Source organism: Amblyraja radiata, chromosome 19 (genome assembly GCF_010909765.2).
Source record: "Amblyraja radiata isolate CabotCenter1 chromosome 19, sAmbRad1.1.pri, whole genome shotgun sequence".
Taxonomy (NCBI): Eukaryota; Metazoa; Chordata; class Chondrichthyes; order Rajiformes; family Rajidae; genus Amblyraja; species Amblyraja radiata.
The window spans coordinates 36,465,495-36,484,674 of NC_045974.1; the positions used below are offsets into that span (position 1 = coordinate 36,465,495).

A 19,180-nucleotide genomic window follows, 5' to 3' on the forward strand; every position below is an offset into this window, starting at 1 on the left:
TGGTGAGGAAGAAGAGGAGTGGGGGTCCGTGACTCTTTAGTGGTAGTGGGGTTACTTAATTAGAAAGTTAACAAAGGAGATAAATGTAAATAAAGAAATATATTGTCATGATACGTACCCCGATCGTGAGGATACTAGAAGTTCATAAGTTCATACGTCATAAGAGCAGAATTAGGCCATTCTGTCCATCGAGTCTACTTTACCACTGATGGCTGATCTATCTTTCCCTCTCAACCCCATTCTCCTGCCTTCTCCCCATAACACCTGACACACTTACTAACCAAGAATCCCTCAATCTCTACCTTAAAAATACCCAATTTACTTGCCCTCCACAGCCATCCGTGGCAATGAATTTCACAGATTCCCTACCCTCTGACTGAAGAAATTCCTCCTCATCTCCTTTCTAAAGTACCGTCCTTTTATTCTGAGGCTGTAGTCCTACCCTGTGGTCGTAGACTCTCCCACTGGTAGAAACATCCTCTCCTCATCCAAAGTCCATGAATCCCTGGGACAGTCCCATTCATTCAAGGGACTGACCCATGACATCCTGAGGCATATATGGGGATCGGGGCAGGCTGGGACACATCTACTACCAGTTTCAAACATTCCAGTGAATTGTACTAGCATCATCCCTTTTCAATGTGTGACAAGTTGTTAATTAAATAGTAGCAATGGAGTCTGGTGCAAACTTTTCCAGAGCCAAGTTTGACATATTATGGGCTTGGTTCAGTGGCAGTGCTCTCCCTGCGTTAGAGTGTCCAACCTTCAGGAAGCTGAGCGTGTAATCACAGTGTGACCCGCACTGCAGTAATCAGAGTTGCAATTTTGAGTAACCAGCATTTGGATAAAATGAAGGGGCTGTGAGTGCCTTCTCACAAAATTATTAAAAAGGCCACTATCTAAGATCTTGGACAAAGTCTTGGTCAGCATCTCCCCTCACCAACGTCAGTAAAACTGCTGCATATTGTCATTAACACAATGTTATTTGAGGGGTCTTGCTATGCATAAAATTGACTCTAAACGCATTTGAATTTCACTGTACCATAATTGGTACATGTGACAATAAACTGACTGAAGAAGGGCCTCGAACCAAAACGTCACCTATTCCTTCGCTCCATAGATGCTGCCTCACCCGCTGTGTTTCTCCAGCATTTTTGTCTACCTTCGATTTTTCCAGCATCTGCAGTTCTTTCTTGAACATAAACTGACCTTGAAACCTTGATGCCGGTCCTTTTAATGTGTGGCTTCAGAACCGTTCATGGACTGAACGTAAACGTTTGCTCCTGTATAAGTAAGTTCCTGGGTAGCCTGTGGCGTGATGGGGTAGGCGGTTTGCCATGTGTACTCTGTGTATATCTCCTCCATGGTCCAACTCAGCAAGCATGTCATAGAATGGCAGGTACACAAAAATGCTGGAGAAACTCAGCGGGTGCAGCAGCATCTATGGAACAAAGGAGATAGGTGTTCTTACCTATCCACGTGGCCACAGCATCACTCTCTCATTGGTTTCTCTAACCACTTCTGGTTTGTCAATTTAACAAACAAGGATTTTATTTTTTCAGTACTCCTCCCTCTTCCTCATTTACTTGTCGATATCATGCATGAGCACAGACCCATACTCCCTGTGTGTGCTCTTCCCAGAACCACCTCTAACACCAGCAGAGCCCGCTGATGCTTCTGGGCTGCCACTGTGCTGGCCATCATCCAATCTCATTTTGTTAGCTTAAGCAGCTTACTGCCAAGTGATATGAATATTAATTTCTCTAACTTAAAGTAACTCCGGCATTCCCCCTCTCTCCCCCTCCCTCCCTCCCCCTCTCCCCGTCCCCCTCCCTCCCTCCCCCTCTCCCCGTCCCCCTCCCCCTCCCAAGTCGCGCCAGCTTCTCGTTTTCACCCAACTAACAGCTAACAATGGCCTGTTTCCTTTATCATCGTTCTTTATCTCTCTACATCATCGTCTATATCTCATTTCCCTTTTCCCTAACTAGTCTGACGAAGGTCTCGATCCGAAATGTCACCCATTCCTTCTCTCCAGAGATGCTGCCTGTCCCGCTGAGTTACTCCAGCTTTTTTTTGTCTATCTTTAGTTTAAACCAGCTTCTGCAGTTCCTTCCTACTAATTTAGTTAAACACTGGTGAAAAGCAAACCTAAAGCTTTAGATTTTAACAATGCTTCCACGGCACCATCAGTGTCATTCCTACCCATTGTCACTGAATCAGATTGCTTGCATGCTGTTGTGGCAAACTGCCTGTCCTCAACCCTCTGTGATCTTCACTGCCCTTATTCCATTCTGCAGTGACAGCAACTCATTCATCAATTGCCTCAGATATAACATTAACATGTATGTTCTTAAATTCCATTTTTTTTTGTCTTCCCACATTCTGACTGACCATGCTCCCAAATTCTCCATTCCTTCTGCAGTTTATCTGATACCAAACTTCCCTTCATCCCACCAGTGTTGTTGTTCGGCTGCCTTGGAAACCTGCTCTGGAAAATTCTCCTCAACGCCATCATCCCCTGACTTCAGTGGCGTAGCGTGGGGGGGGCCAGAGGGGCGGTTGCCCCGGGCGCTAAATTTTTAGGGGCGCAAAAAAACTGTTGGATAATTTTTTTTTATAAAATGGCAACAAAAAAAATTTCTAAAATTGGCAGCCTTCCCCTGAATTATTGTAATTGCCATTTTATAATTTTTTTTTATCCAACAATTTTAACCAACCAGTCAGGTCGGGTCGAGTTGAATGGCCGCTGCCGCCGGAACGTGCCCCAGCTCCGAGTTCTGGTCGCCGCTGTCCCAGCTCCGAGGCCAGGCCGCCGCTGCCGCTGTCAAAGCCGCCGTTGCCCAGCACCGAGTTCTGGTCACCGCTGCTGCTGCCGCTGTCCCAGCCGCCGCTGCCGCTGCCCCAGCTCCGAGTTCTGGTTGCCGCTGTCGCTGTCCCAGCTCCGAGGCCGCCAGCTCCGCCATTAGGCCTCTGCGCAGGCGGAGACAGGGGATACGACAAAATAAGTCGCATCCCCCGAAGGAAGAGACCAAAAATGTGATGCATTCCCTTTGGGTTTGAGGTGGGGAGAGGGGGTGAAAACTGCTGATTACCAACTAGCAACTCTCAATTGGGGAATAAACACACTTACAGGGTGGGTGAAACAGCGTTGGGTTGGACTATGGTCCTCGTTGTACTGGTCATTAGAATCCAAGGTCACACAGGGAATTATCAGTTTGTTAAAATGTCGTACGGCTTCTAACGCAGACCGGGCCCACTGCAACAAACCCTGTTCATGCTGGAAAGTAGGAATGAAAGGAATTTCCAAAGTCCATAGCTACCCGAACAGATAACGATTGAATATTACTAGCCTTTTAAATTTTTCCTGTTAAATGCCAGATTTAAGTAAGTGTCGGTGACGACAGATTTCTCACCACCCTCTCAATTCCAGGAACTTTGTCCCCTATGTAGTTTCTCCTTCAGTCCAGCTAGTAAATCTTTGCTTCAATATTTGCAGTTCATTCCATAATGTTAATTCAATCTTGTAACAAAATATAAATCAAAGCAAGTTAACCCACTATGTGTCCAAATGATTAAGGAGTCTCTGCAGTTGGGTATCAGAGTCTCTCTCTGGATTTGTGTGATCGGATTAAATAAAATGAAGAAAGTCAAACAATCTTATTGTTATAAAGTTAATGCTGGGATCAGTGATGAGAAGTAATCAAGTCTGGGAGGGATGCTTAATCAATTAATGCACATTCCAGATGATCACATTCTCCATCAGAAGCTGCTAGATGAGCATAAAGAGTGGGTACGGTGGGTGGAGTTGGTCCTTGAAGCAAGGGCATGGGAGGCTCAGCGAGGAAGCTGTCAATTGCACAGTTCCCTGTATCTGTTTCAGATGGCATCTGAAGACTAGGTCAACCCTTCCAAATCTTCTGCCCAGATATCACCTAGGAAAAAAAATAGCTTAGTAAATGGAGAGAGAGTTCGCAAAATAAAAATGTGAATTGAACCACAATCAAGTAGGTGGAAGATGCGGCATTGTACACTTTAAACCAGGAGGCTTCCCGCTTATAACCCATAATAGTTTTGTCTTAGTTTAGTTTAGAGATAGCGCGGAAACAGGCCCATCCGCCCATCGGGTCCGCGCCGACCAATGATCGCCGCATATTAACACTATTCTACACACACTTGGGACAATTTACACTTATACCAAGCCAAGTAACCTACATACCTGTACATCTTTGGAGTGTGGGAGGAAACTGAATATTTTGGCGAAAACCCACGCTGGTCACGGTGAGAGTGTACATACGCTGTACAGACAGCACCCGTAGTCGGGATCGAACCCTGATTTCTGGCGCTGCAAGGCAGCAACTCTACTACTGCGCCACCGTGCCGCACTTTTCCACGGGATATGTCGTGACAGGCCCATCAGGCTTGTCCTATGCTGGCATGATGTAGCATATGCATGCCTTCCTGGCGCTTCCCATGCCCAACCACTTCCTTTGAGAGAGTTTAAAAATAAATAAGATGCCCTAAGTCAATTGAGCACGTTTTGGAATACCACCGTGTCTGGACAATGACCTCGCATGGCTCGTAATCTTCACATTTGTCCGTCAGTAACATGTTCAGCTTTCTGTATATACACGCTTACTACATGTGCCAACAACGTATCCTACAGGTCACTGACTCTCTGCTAAAGGAAGTGCCTCTTGGCATCTAAACTGTATGCTTATTATGTCCCTTGTTCTTCGCTAAGCCATCAATCTCAAATAGCCTATTTGCTTGGAGCAAGTCTAATCCTTTCGTTATTTTAAAGACCTCAATCCTAACTCTTCAAAATCAACATTTTTTTCTGAAGCATAAAGCCCTGGCTCTCTCAGTCAATCCTGGTAACTAAAGACCTTTGAAAGGTAACCTCCTAACCTTCCTCCAAACCTTTCCAAAGTCTCTCTATTCTCCATCTCAAAAGTATTAAAATGTATTCACAGTAAAATGTAGTTGAGTTCCCTACACATAAAAATCTAAATTGTCCCGTTTACTTAAATCTTTGAATACAAATGACCACAACCTGGTCTAAAATTCTCCTGCAATCACCATGGTTTATGGTTGGGAAATAATGACTCCTAACTCAATAATACCTTTTCCTTGATAGCAGTGGTTTGAATTGCCGTTATCCCTGATGAATAGTGAAGAATTAAAAATTGAAGCGGAGAGAATGAGAAAAAAAAACCCTGTGATATAGCAATGGTATATGATGGACCAAATGCCCCCCCCCCCCCCCCCCCCCCCCCCCCCCCCCCCGCCCACAGTGCTTTATGATCTGTGGAAACCATTGTGATATATGGCTGGGCAGCAGTTTAATTGTGCTAAACATTGAAGTACAGAAATGGCGACATAAGAATATGTAGCTGGAATTGCTTTCATTCTCCAAATCACATTCTTCAAACACAAGCATAAAATGCAGTGTTTTGCTTTTGAATTACATTCTCAAACAACTTTGCTCACTCATTTTAGCTTCTCACGTCTAAAGTAATGCATGACTGTTGATCATTAGTGGCTCAAAGCTGGCTTATAAAGTAAAAGGCAACCAATTTTGTTTTGAGCCTTAAACCATTCCAGGTCTGCACCATTAAAGGAAACGTGGAGGCTGCAGGTTCTAATTAGACAAAATATAACATGCCTGTAATGCTGGCAAATTGGCCAAGTCTCCCACAGTTTAGTTTCCTTTTTATTGCTAAAGATTATTTTCTAATTTACAGCAAATGTAATTCATATCTGCAGCGCTTGTGCCAATAATGTATCCTACCTGAAATGGCTGTCTGGGAAGTTATCAGATGGTACGCTTGGCTTAATTTCCATGCCAATTGGAAGAGATTTCAAAGCAGTAGCATATTCTCTGGCTATTTTAAATGAACCGTTTTAGAGGAGGCAGACTAAATGAATGGTTGCACCCGTTCTAGGTATAAGCTATACGTCAGCTATCTGCCAGAGACCTTTGGTTAAAAAGAGTACAGGGAATCTGTCGGACTCATTAATATTATTAAGTGAACTGAAACTTCTAGCCCGAGGGTGTTCCTTTTACATCTTTACAATTTGCTGGTAATACACAGTGCATCCAGGCCTGAGAATATGAACAAAATACAAAGTTCAGTTTTGTTTCATTTGAGAAGCATTTTAGAAAATATTTTAGATTGTTAGTGCCAAGCCCTTGATGTTTAATTGACCGTTTGATCCTGAGGTCTTTGGTGAATAAGCCAGACCTGAGCTGTCAAGTGCAAGCCTTTGGAAACAGAATTATTATGTTATCAGTTTCATTGCAGTTGGGTGAACTAGTCAGCTCTTGACTGGAAGCAGTATTGACTTATTAGTACTGGGCAAGAAATATGCATATCTGCTGGATAATCATGTCTTTCGAGAATGTAAATGTAAATTGAAGAGGCTGGGGCAGAGGGCAGCTAACACTTGACTTTGTCCTCTTTAGTCCAGCTAAAGCTTTGATCAGGCTACATCTTTCTCTGTTGCGTGTCCCCCAGAGAGTCTCTCAGGGTCATGGCCGGCTGCCTAGTCAAGAGGCATTAGACTACTGGCTTAAATATTTGAGGCCCTTGGGTTATGCCTTCACTTCATGCACTCCACGTTTCCCACATAACCTAAAGCAGACTAAACAAAAGTGGTGTGAAATCTGATGGCTGGATGCAGCTAAAGTAATATGTTGCAACTGTCCTCCATTCATTTAATACTGTGTGTTTGTTTCCTGGATTTACACCCTTTTTGGTCTTTGGGATCTTGGAAACCTTTGAAAAGAGGATTGCGGAGCAGTGGCCTGTGATTAAAACCTAGTGTTTTTCTCCATGCTGCTCTTGTGCAGCGATGTCACACATGGTAGCATTTAGGAGCCCCTTCACAGCTGAAGTGTTTCAAACACTAATGAATGGAAGCTTGGTCATATAATGCAGACAAGCTTTAAGGCATGCTTTACTGAATGGTGTACTGTAGTGGCCTGGGAAAGGAAGAGAGTTATAAATTGTGTCAGCTAGCAACCCAGACAAAATGAAGCCATGTGGAAAATCAAATCTATTTAACTATGAAACTGTTGTAAGCCATTTTAAGGTGGTCATCTTTGGCAGTTCTCAGTTTATGAGGTGACAAATGTTAAACTATATAATACAGCCTTTTGCTTTAGTTTTTTTTAGCAAATAAATGTGAAATATTTTGATGTTTTTCAAAGAGCTATTTTGGAGGAGTTATTTTAAGGAGTAGATGTTGAATGCTAACCAGATTTAATGCTGCAAACCATTGATAAATGGATGGAATAATTTACAATGTCCTGCTATTTTCCTTACAACTTTTTAAGGCTTTTAAGTTCCACAAAGACATGGTAATGACATCAGCTGTAGGAGATTTATTGTGGTTTAACTGGTATTTAATCAATGGTTAAATCTGTGGTTAAGCATATCCGGTTGGAGGCCTCCTGAAATACTTTGGCAATTAAACAAATAACAGCACTGCTTGTAGAACTGGTCACTGTGGAAGGGGAGGGCAAGACACTATTATTAAAAAGGGTTGTCTGACATAATACAAATTTGTTTTTGTTTGCAGGAAGAGGGTGAAGGAACGTCCTCGCAAGAATCCACGGAGGAAGATTAAGAAACCACGTTATTTGACTTCTACCTCATTCAGCAGTTGGGTCTTTTGAAGGGAGAAGACACTACCTTGACCACTTTTTTTTTCCCAATTAACATTGGTCTGTCCACTTTATCCTGGGGAGAAACACATCCTCTGAAAGACTTTTGCTATCTACCTTTTTGTAATCCCTTCACAGTCCCAGGTTTAGTGGAAAAAAAACTGCTGTAACACAGGGGACACAGATTAATAATGCAACATTTTATTACTGTTTTCTTTTTTTTAATTCTCAACATACTTATAGTTTATTGAGCTGCTAAGTAAGGGTGAGTGGGTCAAAAATAGTTATATTTTTCATTACAATGCACAACATAATGCAAGAAGAAATCACCATATGCACAGCCAAAATAGGGGCATTTTGATAGAACCAACTTTCCTGCTTAAAAACCATGGACTAATGTCCCAAGAACCCACCCTCCCTAACTTAGTAAACACCCTGTATAGAACACCAAAGATGAGGGATAGGCACTGCTCTTAGAGAAACTTTATAGTAGACTTTTTTTAATTGATGTTTTTCACTTACTGTAATTCAGGAAAATCCTAGGGCTGATTTTTATATATATATTTAATTCTGCTGTTAACTCAACACCTAAAAATTATATTCAGTAATTGAAGGGAAGAATGAACAATTGACTTTATTTTACAGCTCTGTAGGGACAACAAAAGGAAATCAAGAAATTCCACTTCAGTGTAAGTCATTGTGACTTAGAAAGGGAACATGAGTCTGCCAGTAGGAATCACATATACAAGTGACTTTACCTCCAATGCACTGACATGTGGCTAGGTTGAGCAAACACATTTCTTGATTTTGGGAACATGCTGTGCAATTGATCCTCAAACCATTCCTCCTTCTTCCCAACAATCCAAAAGAATACTCAGTCAAACCAGCACTTTTAGTGACAGTTGCAATATTACCCCATTATCTGTAACTACCTCTGATTAATTCAATTAGTTTGACAGCCTCTCGAGTACATGCTGCTATACACATACAATGCAGGTTATTTTTTTCCAAATTAATGGACAGATAAACACTGATACCTGTTAATTCATTATGGTTCTGCAGTTTAAATATTAATAGAGGAAACCAGAATACCTGAAGCATTTCTGTATTGCAATATAATTGCTGAATATTTACGAGTTGCTTATTGCCAGATAATGCAACTCATTTTCTGTTTGTACTTTTAACTTGAATATAATTTTTTTTAAACTGAATTACTCATTGCTTTTTAACAGATCCTTTTTTCTTATTACGATTAATGAAATGGAAATGTCTCTAATGCTTTTATTTTTCATTTTTATCAGTAGTGTTTGATAAATAACTGTCTGAGTTTGTACCTCAAATGAACTCAAGGCAAATGGACTAATCAGTTGACCAAAACCTACCTCCAGTTAATAAAAAGGAACAGACATGTTATTATCAATACCAGTTTAAAAATATCGTTACAAATTTTAGGACTGCAACTAATCCCATGTCAAAGTATTTTTGTAAAAAAAAAGGAAAAAAATAATCTTGGACACTAAAGCATTTTAAATTGCTTTCTATTCTGAAACCTTCAAAGGAAACATGAAGCTTTGTAGGTGAAAAATACAAGCTCAGATTTTTTGTATAATTCAATCAAGAATATGTGTTTAAATTAGTAGATTGTAAGAAAAGTACTTGATTCATATTTTCATGTATTTTACACAAATGTGATTTCATTTTTTTACCTTTTTGTAATATGCTTCAACCAGATGTATTTTTAAATGCTTCCTATGTAGAGTTTTATCTTGCTTCTCTGCTTGTCAATATTGCTACTTTTAACATTTAATGGGCCGGGGAAATGGGGAGGGGGTAGTTTCTCAGGAGAATCTGTGACAGTAAGGCTTTAGTGTTGAGCCAAAGTACAACCAAAGCTGATTCCTGGCTTCCATCCGAATTTATAAAACCTTGCCATAAACTCGGCTGGCTCCTCGGACAATATGGTGCTTACCTGTCAGTTTATTGAAGACTGAGCTCATAACTAGTTGTATTCCCCCACGTTTTTGCATTAATTGAATTCTCTTAACAAAAAAAAAAAGCCTTTTGTTTTTATTTTAAACTTAGGATTTGTTTGAAAACTCATTCCATGTACTTCGATTTAAAAGAGAACCCTGTAAAGTTTTACCTCAGTTTTGGTCTAACACAAACTAAGGAAGCCTTTTGTTACGTGTTGGACATTTAGCTCTGGGAAGTCTCTCAAATGCTAATGTTTATCATGTATTTCTCTGTATGTTGTACAATCAATTACACACTACTACCTCTTGGGGCCTACTGTTACCTCAGTTTCAAGCTGAAAACCTACTCAATTGTTTATGGCCGGCAGACCAGAGAGAGCATCATACATTTTTTTATACATAGTTTATTTTTTTGGGAGATAAATTTTATATGACTGTTCTCTTCTGGCTGGTCACCTCGAGAAAAAAAACTGGACATTTAACTTTTCTGCCATTTTACGAATTTTAGTCTTGGTTTGAGGGGGAGCTTGAAAAATAATAGACTGCTCTCCCTGTACCTTGAGTGTGTAATTCTATTGCTTTGCTATTCACTTAGAGAAGCTGTCTGATTGTACTTGGAAATGCTTGCTTGCTGAGAAGGTTCCTTTTAAGGATTATCACTGTCTGTTCAGCACAAATAAATGTCATAACCTCTGTGATCCCCATGTTGATTCTGAGACTTTATCATTTTAACACTGGCACAACTGTTTACATGATTGAACACAGTCCCCAGAATTCTTATCGTAGAGTGCCTTTTTTTATTGGAAGTAGCACTTGAATAGAACACTTGAATTCAACGTGAAACTTAAAAGAGTTCTGTATTTTTAAAGCCAGAGCTATGACTGATCTCCCTTGGTTTCATAAACTTGGACCCAACCACTGTTTCAGTTTATTGGGGCTGATTTATAGTAGGGACCATCAGTAAATGATTCATTGCAATAAAAATGTATTCTTTTACAAGGGAAGGAAATGGCAGGAATGTAGTAATTACCATAAAAATGTATATCCCATGTTATTTATTAAAGAGTTCAGGTATTTGTTTCTGTACATTTCAATACACTCCCACAAGATTAAAGATGATCTTAAATATGAGGGAATCACCGTAGGATTTTCTGTGGCCCTTGATTGGGAAGATCGGTCAATGCTCTCCTCCTTGACACGTTGTGTTGTGTTTGGCACGATCGTGCTCAGCTGTGATGTCCACTGGTCAAGAAGCTCGCTCCCTCTCACTATGAAAGTGTGAGCGTATAAATAAGCACTATTTCTGAAGGATGCTAGCGTACTAATGATGCATCAAACTTTTCAAAGAAGAAAAGGATGTAAATAAATCCCATAACAATAATTTGGAGGGCCTGCTTTCTTTCTCATCTAATGCTACTTCTGCCTGGTCGAGACATTTTGTAAGTCATTGGTAACCTTGGTTCTTTCAATGGCAGATGTTACAATATATGACAATAGCAGAAGGAAAGATAGACACAAAAAGCTGGAGTGACTCCGCAGGACAGGCAGCATCTCTGGAGAGAAGGAATGGGTGACGTTTCGAGTCGAGACCCTTCTTCAGACAATTGCAGACGGAAAGTGGTTCATCTTTTCTGTCCTTCCGAACAGCAAAAGCTCAGTTCTGCCCCCTAGTGGCACAGCATGTTGACACCATGATGCCACATGATGCCAGTATTAGAGTTCAACTTTGAAAGTAACGTTATTTAAAAACAAATCTTGTCTGTAAATCTTCAGTGAATGAAAACTTGGCTTTTGCCATGTCACATGGAGATGCCTTCAGCTCCACCATCAGTTTATTATTTTGAAAATCCCTGCATCAAGACTTGTATTGAGACCATTTCAAAATCAACTTAGGACTCTCCATAGTAAAAAAAACAACTAGTTTTTAAAAGCTTTGTGTTTGATTCCAAACAATCCAGATTTGAAGGCTAAAAAAGCTGAATGAAGCCTGATTCCCATGATGAGAACCAAAGCAATAGTTGAGTCAGTAACATCAATGTGCAGTTGAGGCATTGTCATTGAAAGTTTATAATCTAGTTTAATATTTATATGAAAATGGCTCTTTAATTTTGACGCTTTCTTCTGGTTTCTGAAAGGTCTAGAGTTTAAAAAAGTAATCGCCAACAATGATTCTTTAATTAATTACGTAATGTGCCTGTTAATAATGGCAAGACTTCTTCACTTTAAGGGAACATGTGGTGATATGCAGCTCCTCCTTGACACCGAGGCCCAACGGAGAAACGGTAGAGCTGCAGCCTTACAGTGCCAGACACCCAGTTCAATCCTGGCCACAGGTGCTGCTATCTGTACAGAGTTTGTACATTCTCCCTGTGACCACGTGGGTTTTCTCTGGGTGCTGCAGTTACCTGCCACATTCTTCTGTAAATTGCCCCCAGTGTGCAGGTTGTGTGTTGGTTGGTGTAGAGAGCCTGTTTTCACACTGTATCTCTAAACCAAACTAAAAAGACAATACTTTGTAAACGAGGTTCAAATTTCTGAGGAATGTATAATCTTTAGACCTCCAGTGAGCAACAGCATAGAATTTGTGTTGGTTATCTTTGATTAATTAATATATATATTTTAGAAATCTCTTTCAATTTTCCTTTACCATTCGATGGCAGGTAAATCGATGTAAAAGAAATCACTGAACATTTAGAACCCCATCGTATCATATGTATTATCTAGTAAATATCTATTCTACATCACTACATCACATACATGTCTTCTATTCGAATACATAATCATTGGAAACACTGGGACAGGCATCTGTTGATCAAAGTGATTGCATGTGGATTTGTGAAGAGTAGATCATTAGATGTATGTTTGAGGGCAGCACTTGCATACTATTCATGGAAGTGATGTGGTGCTCCAGAGGTCTTTTATAAAATTTGCCACAGGACATTATTAACAAAAATGAAAACAACCTAACATACAGATATATTTTGAAAATAATCAAAATTGAATCTTGGTCTTTATCTCAAGCATTGAGAATTCAAGTGAAGACCAGGATGCTTCAGTTGTGCAGAGCATTGGTTTGATCATCTGCAGCATTGTTTTCAATTGTTCTGATCCCTAGTATCGTCACACGTGGAGAACTATTTTAGTCTGATGAATCTGTACGTCTGGAACACCAGCTTCAGTTGATACCGAGCAGACGGTTATTTCCCAGATCCAGCATGACCAACACCAGTACATAATTAGTCTGATCCCAGCTGGGGCATTGAGTTCAGATCAACAGATGGGACAGTCTTGAGTTTAAAGTGACTTGGTCTGGCCTCGGCCATTGCACCCTAATAAGTTGGACAGATCTTGGTTGTGTTCCATTTTCAGTCATACTGCAACCTGGTCTGGCCAAAGCTGAAACACCCCCCTTCAATTGTACAGAGATTTTCAATTACTCTTCGACTTTGTTAGACCACATCTGGGACACCGGCTTCAGTTGTACAAAGTCCTGACTTCACCAAATTATCTTCCGTTGTACAATATTTTGATTTAAACAAGTCCCAACCAAGCTCTTCATTTTTGGACACCAAAACTAAGGTGAGAAGTAATATAGAAGGAAAATGTGGATGATGAAATAATAAGCAGGAATTCCCCGAAATACTCAAATCAGCCACCATTTCTGGAATAGAAGCAGAGGTAACATTTCAGGTTAATGACTTTTTAATCGAATCTTTCATCTGTTCTGCTCTCAGCAAATGTGCCTGGCCTGCATCATATTTCCAGTATTTTCTATCTATTTTACATTCATATGATGGCCTCCAACAGTATTGATACAGATATGTAAAGATTATATTGAAGATTGAACTGTTAATATATTTCATAACATTTTAGGAAGAGAAGTGAAGTTTAAAGGATAATCTAATTGGGATGTTCACAGTAATAAGCAAAGGGTAAATATAATGCAACCATTTCCTTTGATGATATCCACTTCTACAGGATATAATTGTAAAATTGGAACAAGGATAGTTTGCAAACTAAATCAGGAAATTCCTTCTCACACAATAGTTAGTGGAAATCCAAAATGCTATGGGACAATTGAAAAGTTCAAGATTTTGTTGGCTTTGCAGCCAAGGGATTTGGCACAAGGGTGTGAAATTTGAAATAAAATCACAAGTACAATCAAAGTCAATCTTCAGGGCCTGAAATGTCCACTCCAGTTCCTACCTCACCACTGTTCAGAGATTGCAAAGGAAACATGAACAGCTGGGAGAGGGACTTGTATAATTACTTCTGGAGCTCAGTACTGCACGTCTTGCTAAGAAAGAGTATTTTGATAGATTTTTAGTAATTTTTACAGGCAACATATTGACCACCATTGGTATTCTCAACACTGGAAAGCCTGCTAGGTCACTGTTAGGGCAGCACGATAGCGCAGCAGTAGAGTTGCTGCCTTACAGCATGCATGATTTCATAGAATGGAGTAGCGGCCTTCGCTATGCAAGCAGTCAAATGAGTGACAATGAGTAGTGCTTGGCCTAAGATTTTTTTAAATCTCTGATGTGAAGTCTTATTTAGAAATATGCATGCCCAACGTTGCTGGGTTTTGCCATGCAGAATTGTCAATTTCTCTCAGCATGGCAACGATTTTTAATATTAATAATTTATCAATGTGCACTTGTACAAATATGGATGACCCAAACCTATTGGCTGAGCACTACTGGCGATCTCTTGTGTACACTCCATGAATGGAGTCCTATCAAAGCCCAACAATGAGCCAAGAGCGCTCTAAGTTTCTCCACTATGTAGATGATAGAGAAATGCCTTTGGCTCATGCACCAGGATAATATGGGGCTGCAAGGAAGACATAGAATAAAGCTACATATTGCTAAATTATTTGGTTTGGTTCAATATTTTTAGTTTTCTAAATATTTGAAAATTTATCAATAGTTTTTTGTTAGTATTTAAGATGTTTCGGAAAGTTAGGTTTACTCTGCCAAAGATTAACGGAGGAGTTTCTGCGATTATTCTGGTCCGTTCAGGTCATCCCTTTTCCTCACTGCTCAGCCCCTCTCCGCTTGGCTCCTGGAAAATGTGGACCTACAGCTACAGTTTTAGGGGCTGCGGAGCAGAAATGGAATGCAGTTTTTGCAGAAGCTGCGATGGCGGTAAAACAGCTGCTGTATGTGAGTTTTACGCAGCCACCTGTTAAGCATGGTTAATGTAAAAACTACACTGAGCAGAGATTTCTGCTACCGGATTAAATTTCCTAATTAACTGCTTTTTTTATACCCAGGAATGTCAGGCTTGAAGAATAAAATTTCTGATGGCTTCTGCAGGATGGTAAGGTTAAAGATTGTTGACTACTTGCAGATGGGTTACACTTTAATGATGATAATGCATGGAAGCAAAGTGGTTAGAATTGCTAGACCAGCATCCTGTGGCCTAGACGTGATACAGAGAAACAAGTTTAAATCCCACATTTAACTGGGGAATTTCATAGAAGGAAATTGAACCTAATCATGAAATAGTATCAACAATAGTGACCACAAGACTACTGAACTGCCATAAAACTAATCTTCCATCTATCATTTGGTTTGGCATGATACTTCACGTAATACTTTTCATGTCCTCTTCATTTTGCACAGTTTGCATCAATTATCCTCTCAGTGAATTCTTCCACACGCACACAGAGCATTTGATTTTCACCCATTCATGTTGCCATCCACAATACTCGTCACAACTCGGCCACCACGATTACCCTTTTCTGCCTTTGTCTTGCACTTTTTTTAAGGCAGAGGTAGATAGATTCTTGATTAGTTCGGGTGTCAGGGGTTATGGGGTTAGGAGGGAGAGATAGATCAGCCATGATTGAATGGCGGAGTAGATGTGATGGGCCGAATGGCCTAATTCTGCTCCTATCACTTACGAACTTCACTACATGAGTACCTACTGCTGTTGGCCATCCAACCTTTCTCGCCTGGTCTTTCGTCACTGCAGTTTTTCACATCTGTATGCACTCTTCCAGTGCTACACTAGTCGTACAGAAAATTGTTCCCCAAGGCAGGACTCCTGGCTTTCACAAATAATCCAATCTCTGATGATCTGCAATTTTCTGCTCACAATCATATTCTGTTAAGAACGTACCAAAGGTTTCTCTTTGTTCCTGGTTGAGTATAAAACAACACAGTAAGTCAGCTGCTTCATTACTGGGCAGGTTACAGTATGCCTAGACTGAATCCGACACATTCCATGGGGGCTCATTCGAGGGTTTCATGGACTCTCTCTCTCGCTCATTCTCATCAGATACAATTACATCTTTTCTTTAGTTCCCTCTGATTTATCTGCCGCAGCCAGATCAAAAGTACAAGTGGACCTTTTTCTTCCATACTCTCTCTTTTTAAACAAGTTGCTTGCCTGTTAATGCAACCACTCGTGAAGTCTCTCGATTGAATCGTGCAGCTTGCTCTTAGTGCCCGTGCCTGTGCCCAGGCTATCTCCACAAGGAGGGATCAGACCCAGAGCTCCGGCTTCCACTTATAGCTTGATGTGTAAACAATGGTCTCATCCAGCAGAAGTTCTGACACCAGGTCTCAAGATCTCTATCTCGACCATGCTAAAAAATAGTCATTCAAACCAAGATCTGGGTATTTTATTAAATGGCAAAAAGCCAGCATTGTCACAGACAACATTCTTCCTACTGCCCACAGTAACAGGCAGACTCTTACATGTCAAACAATTTTGCTAAATAACAAGCAACTAATTGTTGTGGTTCCTACTATCATGCTGCCTGAACTGGAGTTCCTTCAGCAGATTGTTTTTTTTGAAAAACTCCTAATATGGAAGTGAATCTTAACTTACAAAATTGGGTAGATTGGCACCATGTCATAGAACATCAAAAAGTACAGTACCGAAGTCTACGCCGAACAAGATGAACTCATCTCATTTGCTTGCACATGGTCCATATTCCTTCATTCCCAGACTCTCCATATGCCAACCTAAAAGCTTAAAAGCCATATCATATTTGCCTCCACCACCACCCCTAACAACACGTTCCAGGAACCTACCACCTCCTTTGTAAAAACACGTCCTATAATCTCCTTTATATTTTACCCTCTCACAAGTTATGCCCTCTAATCTTTGACATTTCCACCCTGGGGAAAAAGGTTTTGACCCCCACCCTAATCTGCTTCTCATGATTTTATGTACTTCTATAAGGTCTTCCCTCAAACTCTGACATTCCAGAGAAAACAATCCAGTCTGTCCAACCTCCCCTTGCAGCTAGTACCCCCCTAATCCTGGCAACATTCTGGTAAACCTCTTCTGCACCCTCCCCAAAGCCTCTACATCCCTCATGTAATGGGGTGACCATAACGGCACAAAATACTCCAAATGTGGCCGAACCAAAGTCTTATAGAACTGCAACATGACTTCCTAATGCTCAAACTCAAAGGCCTGACCAATGGAGGCGAGCCTTCTTTACCAGTGTTGCATCTTGCCATTGGGGTCAAGGAAAGAGCGTTCACATCGCGACCCTGTTTCCACAAATCTTTCCACCACCACGCACAAGAAGCGACAAGACAGACACCATTGTATGCAGATGCCTGGAAGTGTGTTCAGCTCTGGCAGAACAACTTCTAATCCTGTGTGTGGACTCGATATGAAGAAGCTCTTGCCATTAACTGTACACCATCCCTTTACATTCGACTTCCCAAAGTGTAACACCTGCCATCCCAATGGGTAAATTATTTTTAAAAATCAAAAGTTTTTCTGGAGTCAGATTGAAGTATTGGCTTCTATCTGAGCATGATTGCTCAAATAAATATCATAATGGAGATGCTGCCTTGTAAAATCATCTCTAACTTCAAGTAACCCTTGCTTTCCCTCTCTCTCTGTCCCTCCCCCACCCTAGTTATCCAACTAATGCCACTGTCGTGGTTATTTCAGATTGTATGCCTTGTTGCCACCTTCCCCTCAGCCAACAATGAACCATTCTACATTTCCTTGATCAGCTTCTGCTTTAATCTGTCATTTTCACACCTTACACTTCCATACCTCTAGTCTCCCTCTCTCCTGAATCTCAGTCTGAAGAAGGGCCTTGACTCGAAATGCCACCCATTCCTTCTCTGTCTGCCTGTCCTGCTGAGTTACTCCGGTATTTTGTGCCTATCTTTGGTGTAAACCAGAATCTGCAGGACCCACTCATTCCTATTTGAAACTACAAGTGTCTGTTTCCCGACTGCCAGAAGCTAAACCTCATGAGGTAATTGTTGCTGGATCCTCGTGTATGGAATATGACATGTAGATGTTTCTCCAAAATTAACCACACCACCATTCACTCCATTGTCCTCGGCCACCGTTTGCTCTCTCCCTAACCCCATGTATGCGCTCACATTGACCTTCTGACTGAGTAACAACAAATTATGAGAGAAAGTCACTGGTTGCAGCAATATTTTAAACAGAAAGCAGTTCATCCATGCATTCGCCATTAGAAAAATCAAAATGGAGAGAAATATAGAGGCTTAACACAACAAGTAATTTAAAACTAGACTGACAAACCATGCATTGATCATCGACCATGCAGTGAGATACGCTATTTTGAATATGTGAATGAGATGTGCTGGCTTTGTTTTACTGCTCACCGTGATCATGTTATTAGTTTGGGCACAGAAACATTTCCTAACCTGAACTCTCACCATGAATGCTGATCATTGCAGATAAATGGTTCCGGAAGTGGCGGCGCTGTTGAACAGCTGCGGCTCGCCTGCAGTCGTCTGTTTTAACTTTTTTTGTTGTTGTTTTTTTTGTCTTGTTTTAGCTAAATTTTAATTTATTAGGTTGTGTTATGGGGGGGGGGGGGGTGAAACATGTTTTTTTGTCTCTTCCTTCAGGGAATGGAACTTTCCTGTCGTATCCCCCTTCTCTGCCTCCGTCTGCGCTGAGGCCTAATGGCGGAGCTGGCGGTCTCCAACCTGCGACCGACCTCGAGGCTCCGGAGGCAGAGCCAGCCAGGACTCACCAACGCGAGGCTGGCCGTCTTTGGGGCTGAGGCAGCGGTGGCCCGACTCGCTGATGCGGCGTTCCAGCTTTCGGCAGCGGCCCGGAGCTGAGGCTGCGGGACTCGGAGCTGAGGCTGCGGGACTCGGAGCTGAGGCAGCGGGACTCGGAGCTGATGCAGCGGGACTCGGAGCTGATGCAGCGGTGGCCCGACTCGCCGAGGCAGCGGGACTCGGAGCTGAGGCTCTGGCGGGCCGACTCAGAGCGGAGACGGCGTTCTGGCTTTCGGCAGCGGCGACATCACCACGGAGGTCCACTGGACTGGAGGGCAGCATCTTCGGCCTGGGTCGCCTCAGCGCAGAGGGAGAACAAGGAGGGAAGAGACAGAGACTAAGACTTTTGCCTCCATTACAGTGAGGAGGTGCTTTGTGAACACACTGTGGTGGATGTTAATTTGTGTTTATTGTGTGTTTTGTTATTATTTGTTATTTATTATTATTGTGTGTGACTGCAGGCAACAAAATTTCGTTCAGATTGAAAGGTCTAAATGACAATAAAGGAA

At 41.4% G+C, this 19,180-nt stretch overlaps 1 protein-coding gene across 2 annotated transcripts in view; it reads left to right on the forward strand.

The window, feature by feature from the left end:
- hmga2 (high mobility group AT-hook 2) overlaps positions 1–10,346 on the forward strand; it is a 155,688-nt gene extending 145,342 nt beyond the window's left edge. For both annotated transcript variants that reach the window (XM_033038239.1, XM_033038238.1), the window contains exon 5: positions 7,585–10,346. In XM_033038239.1, coding sequence (XP_032894130.1) covers positions 7,585–7,632 — 48 coding nt within the window. In that variant the 3' untranslated portion in view covers positions 7,633–10,346. The remainder of the gene's footprint in view (positions 1–7,584) is intronic.
- The last annotated feature ends 8,834 nt before the right edge of the window (positions 10,347–19,180 follow it).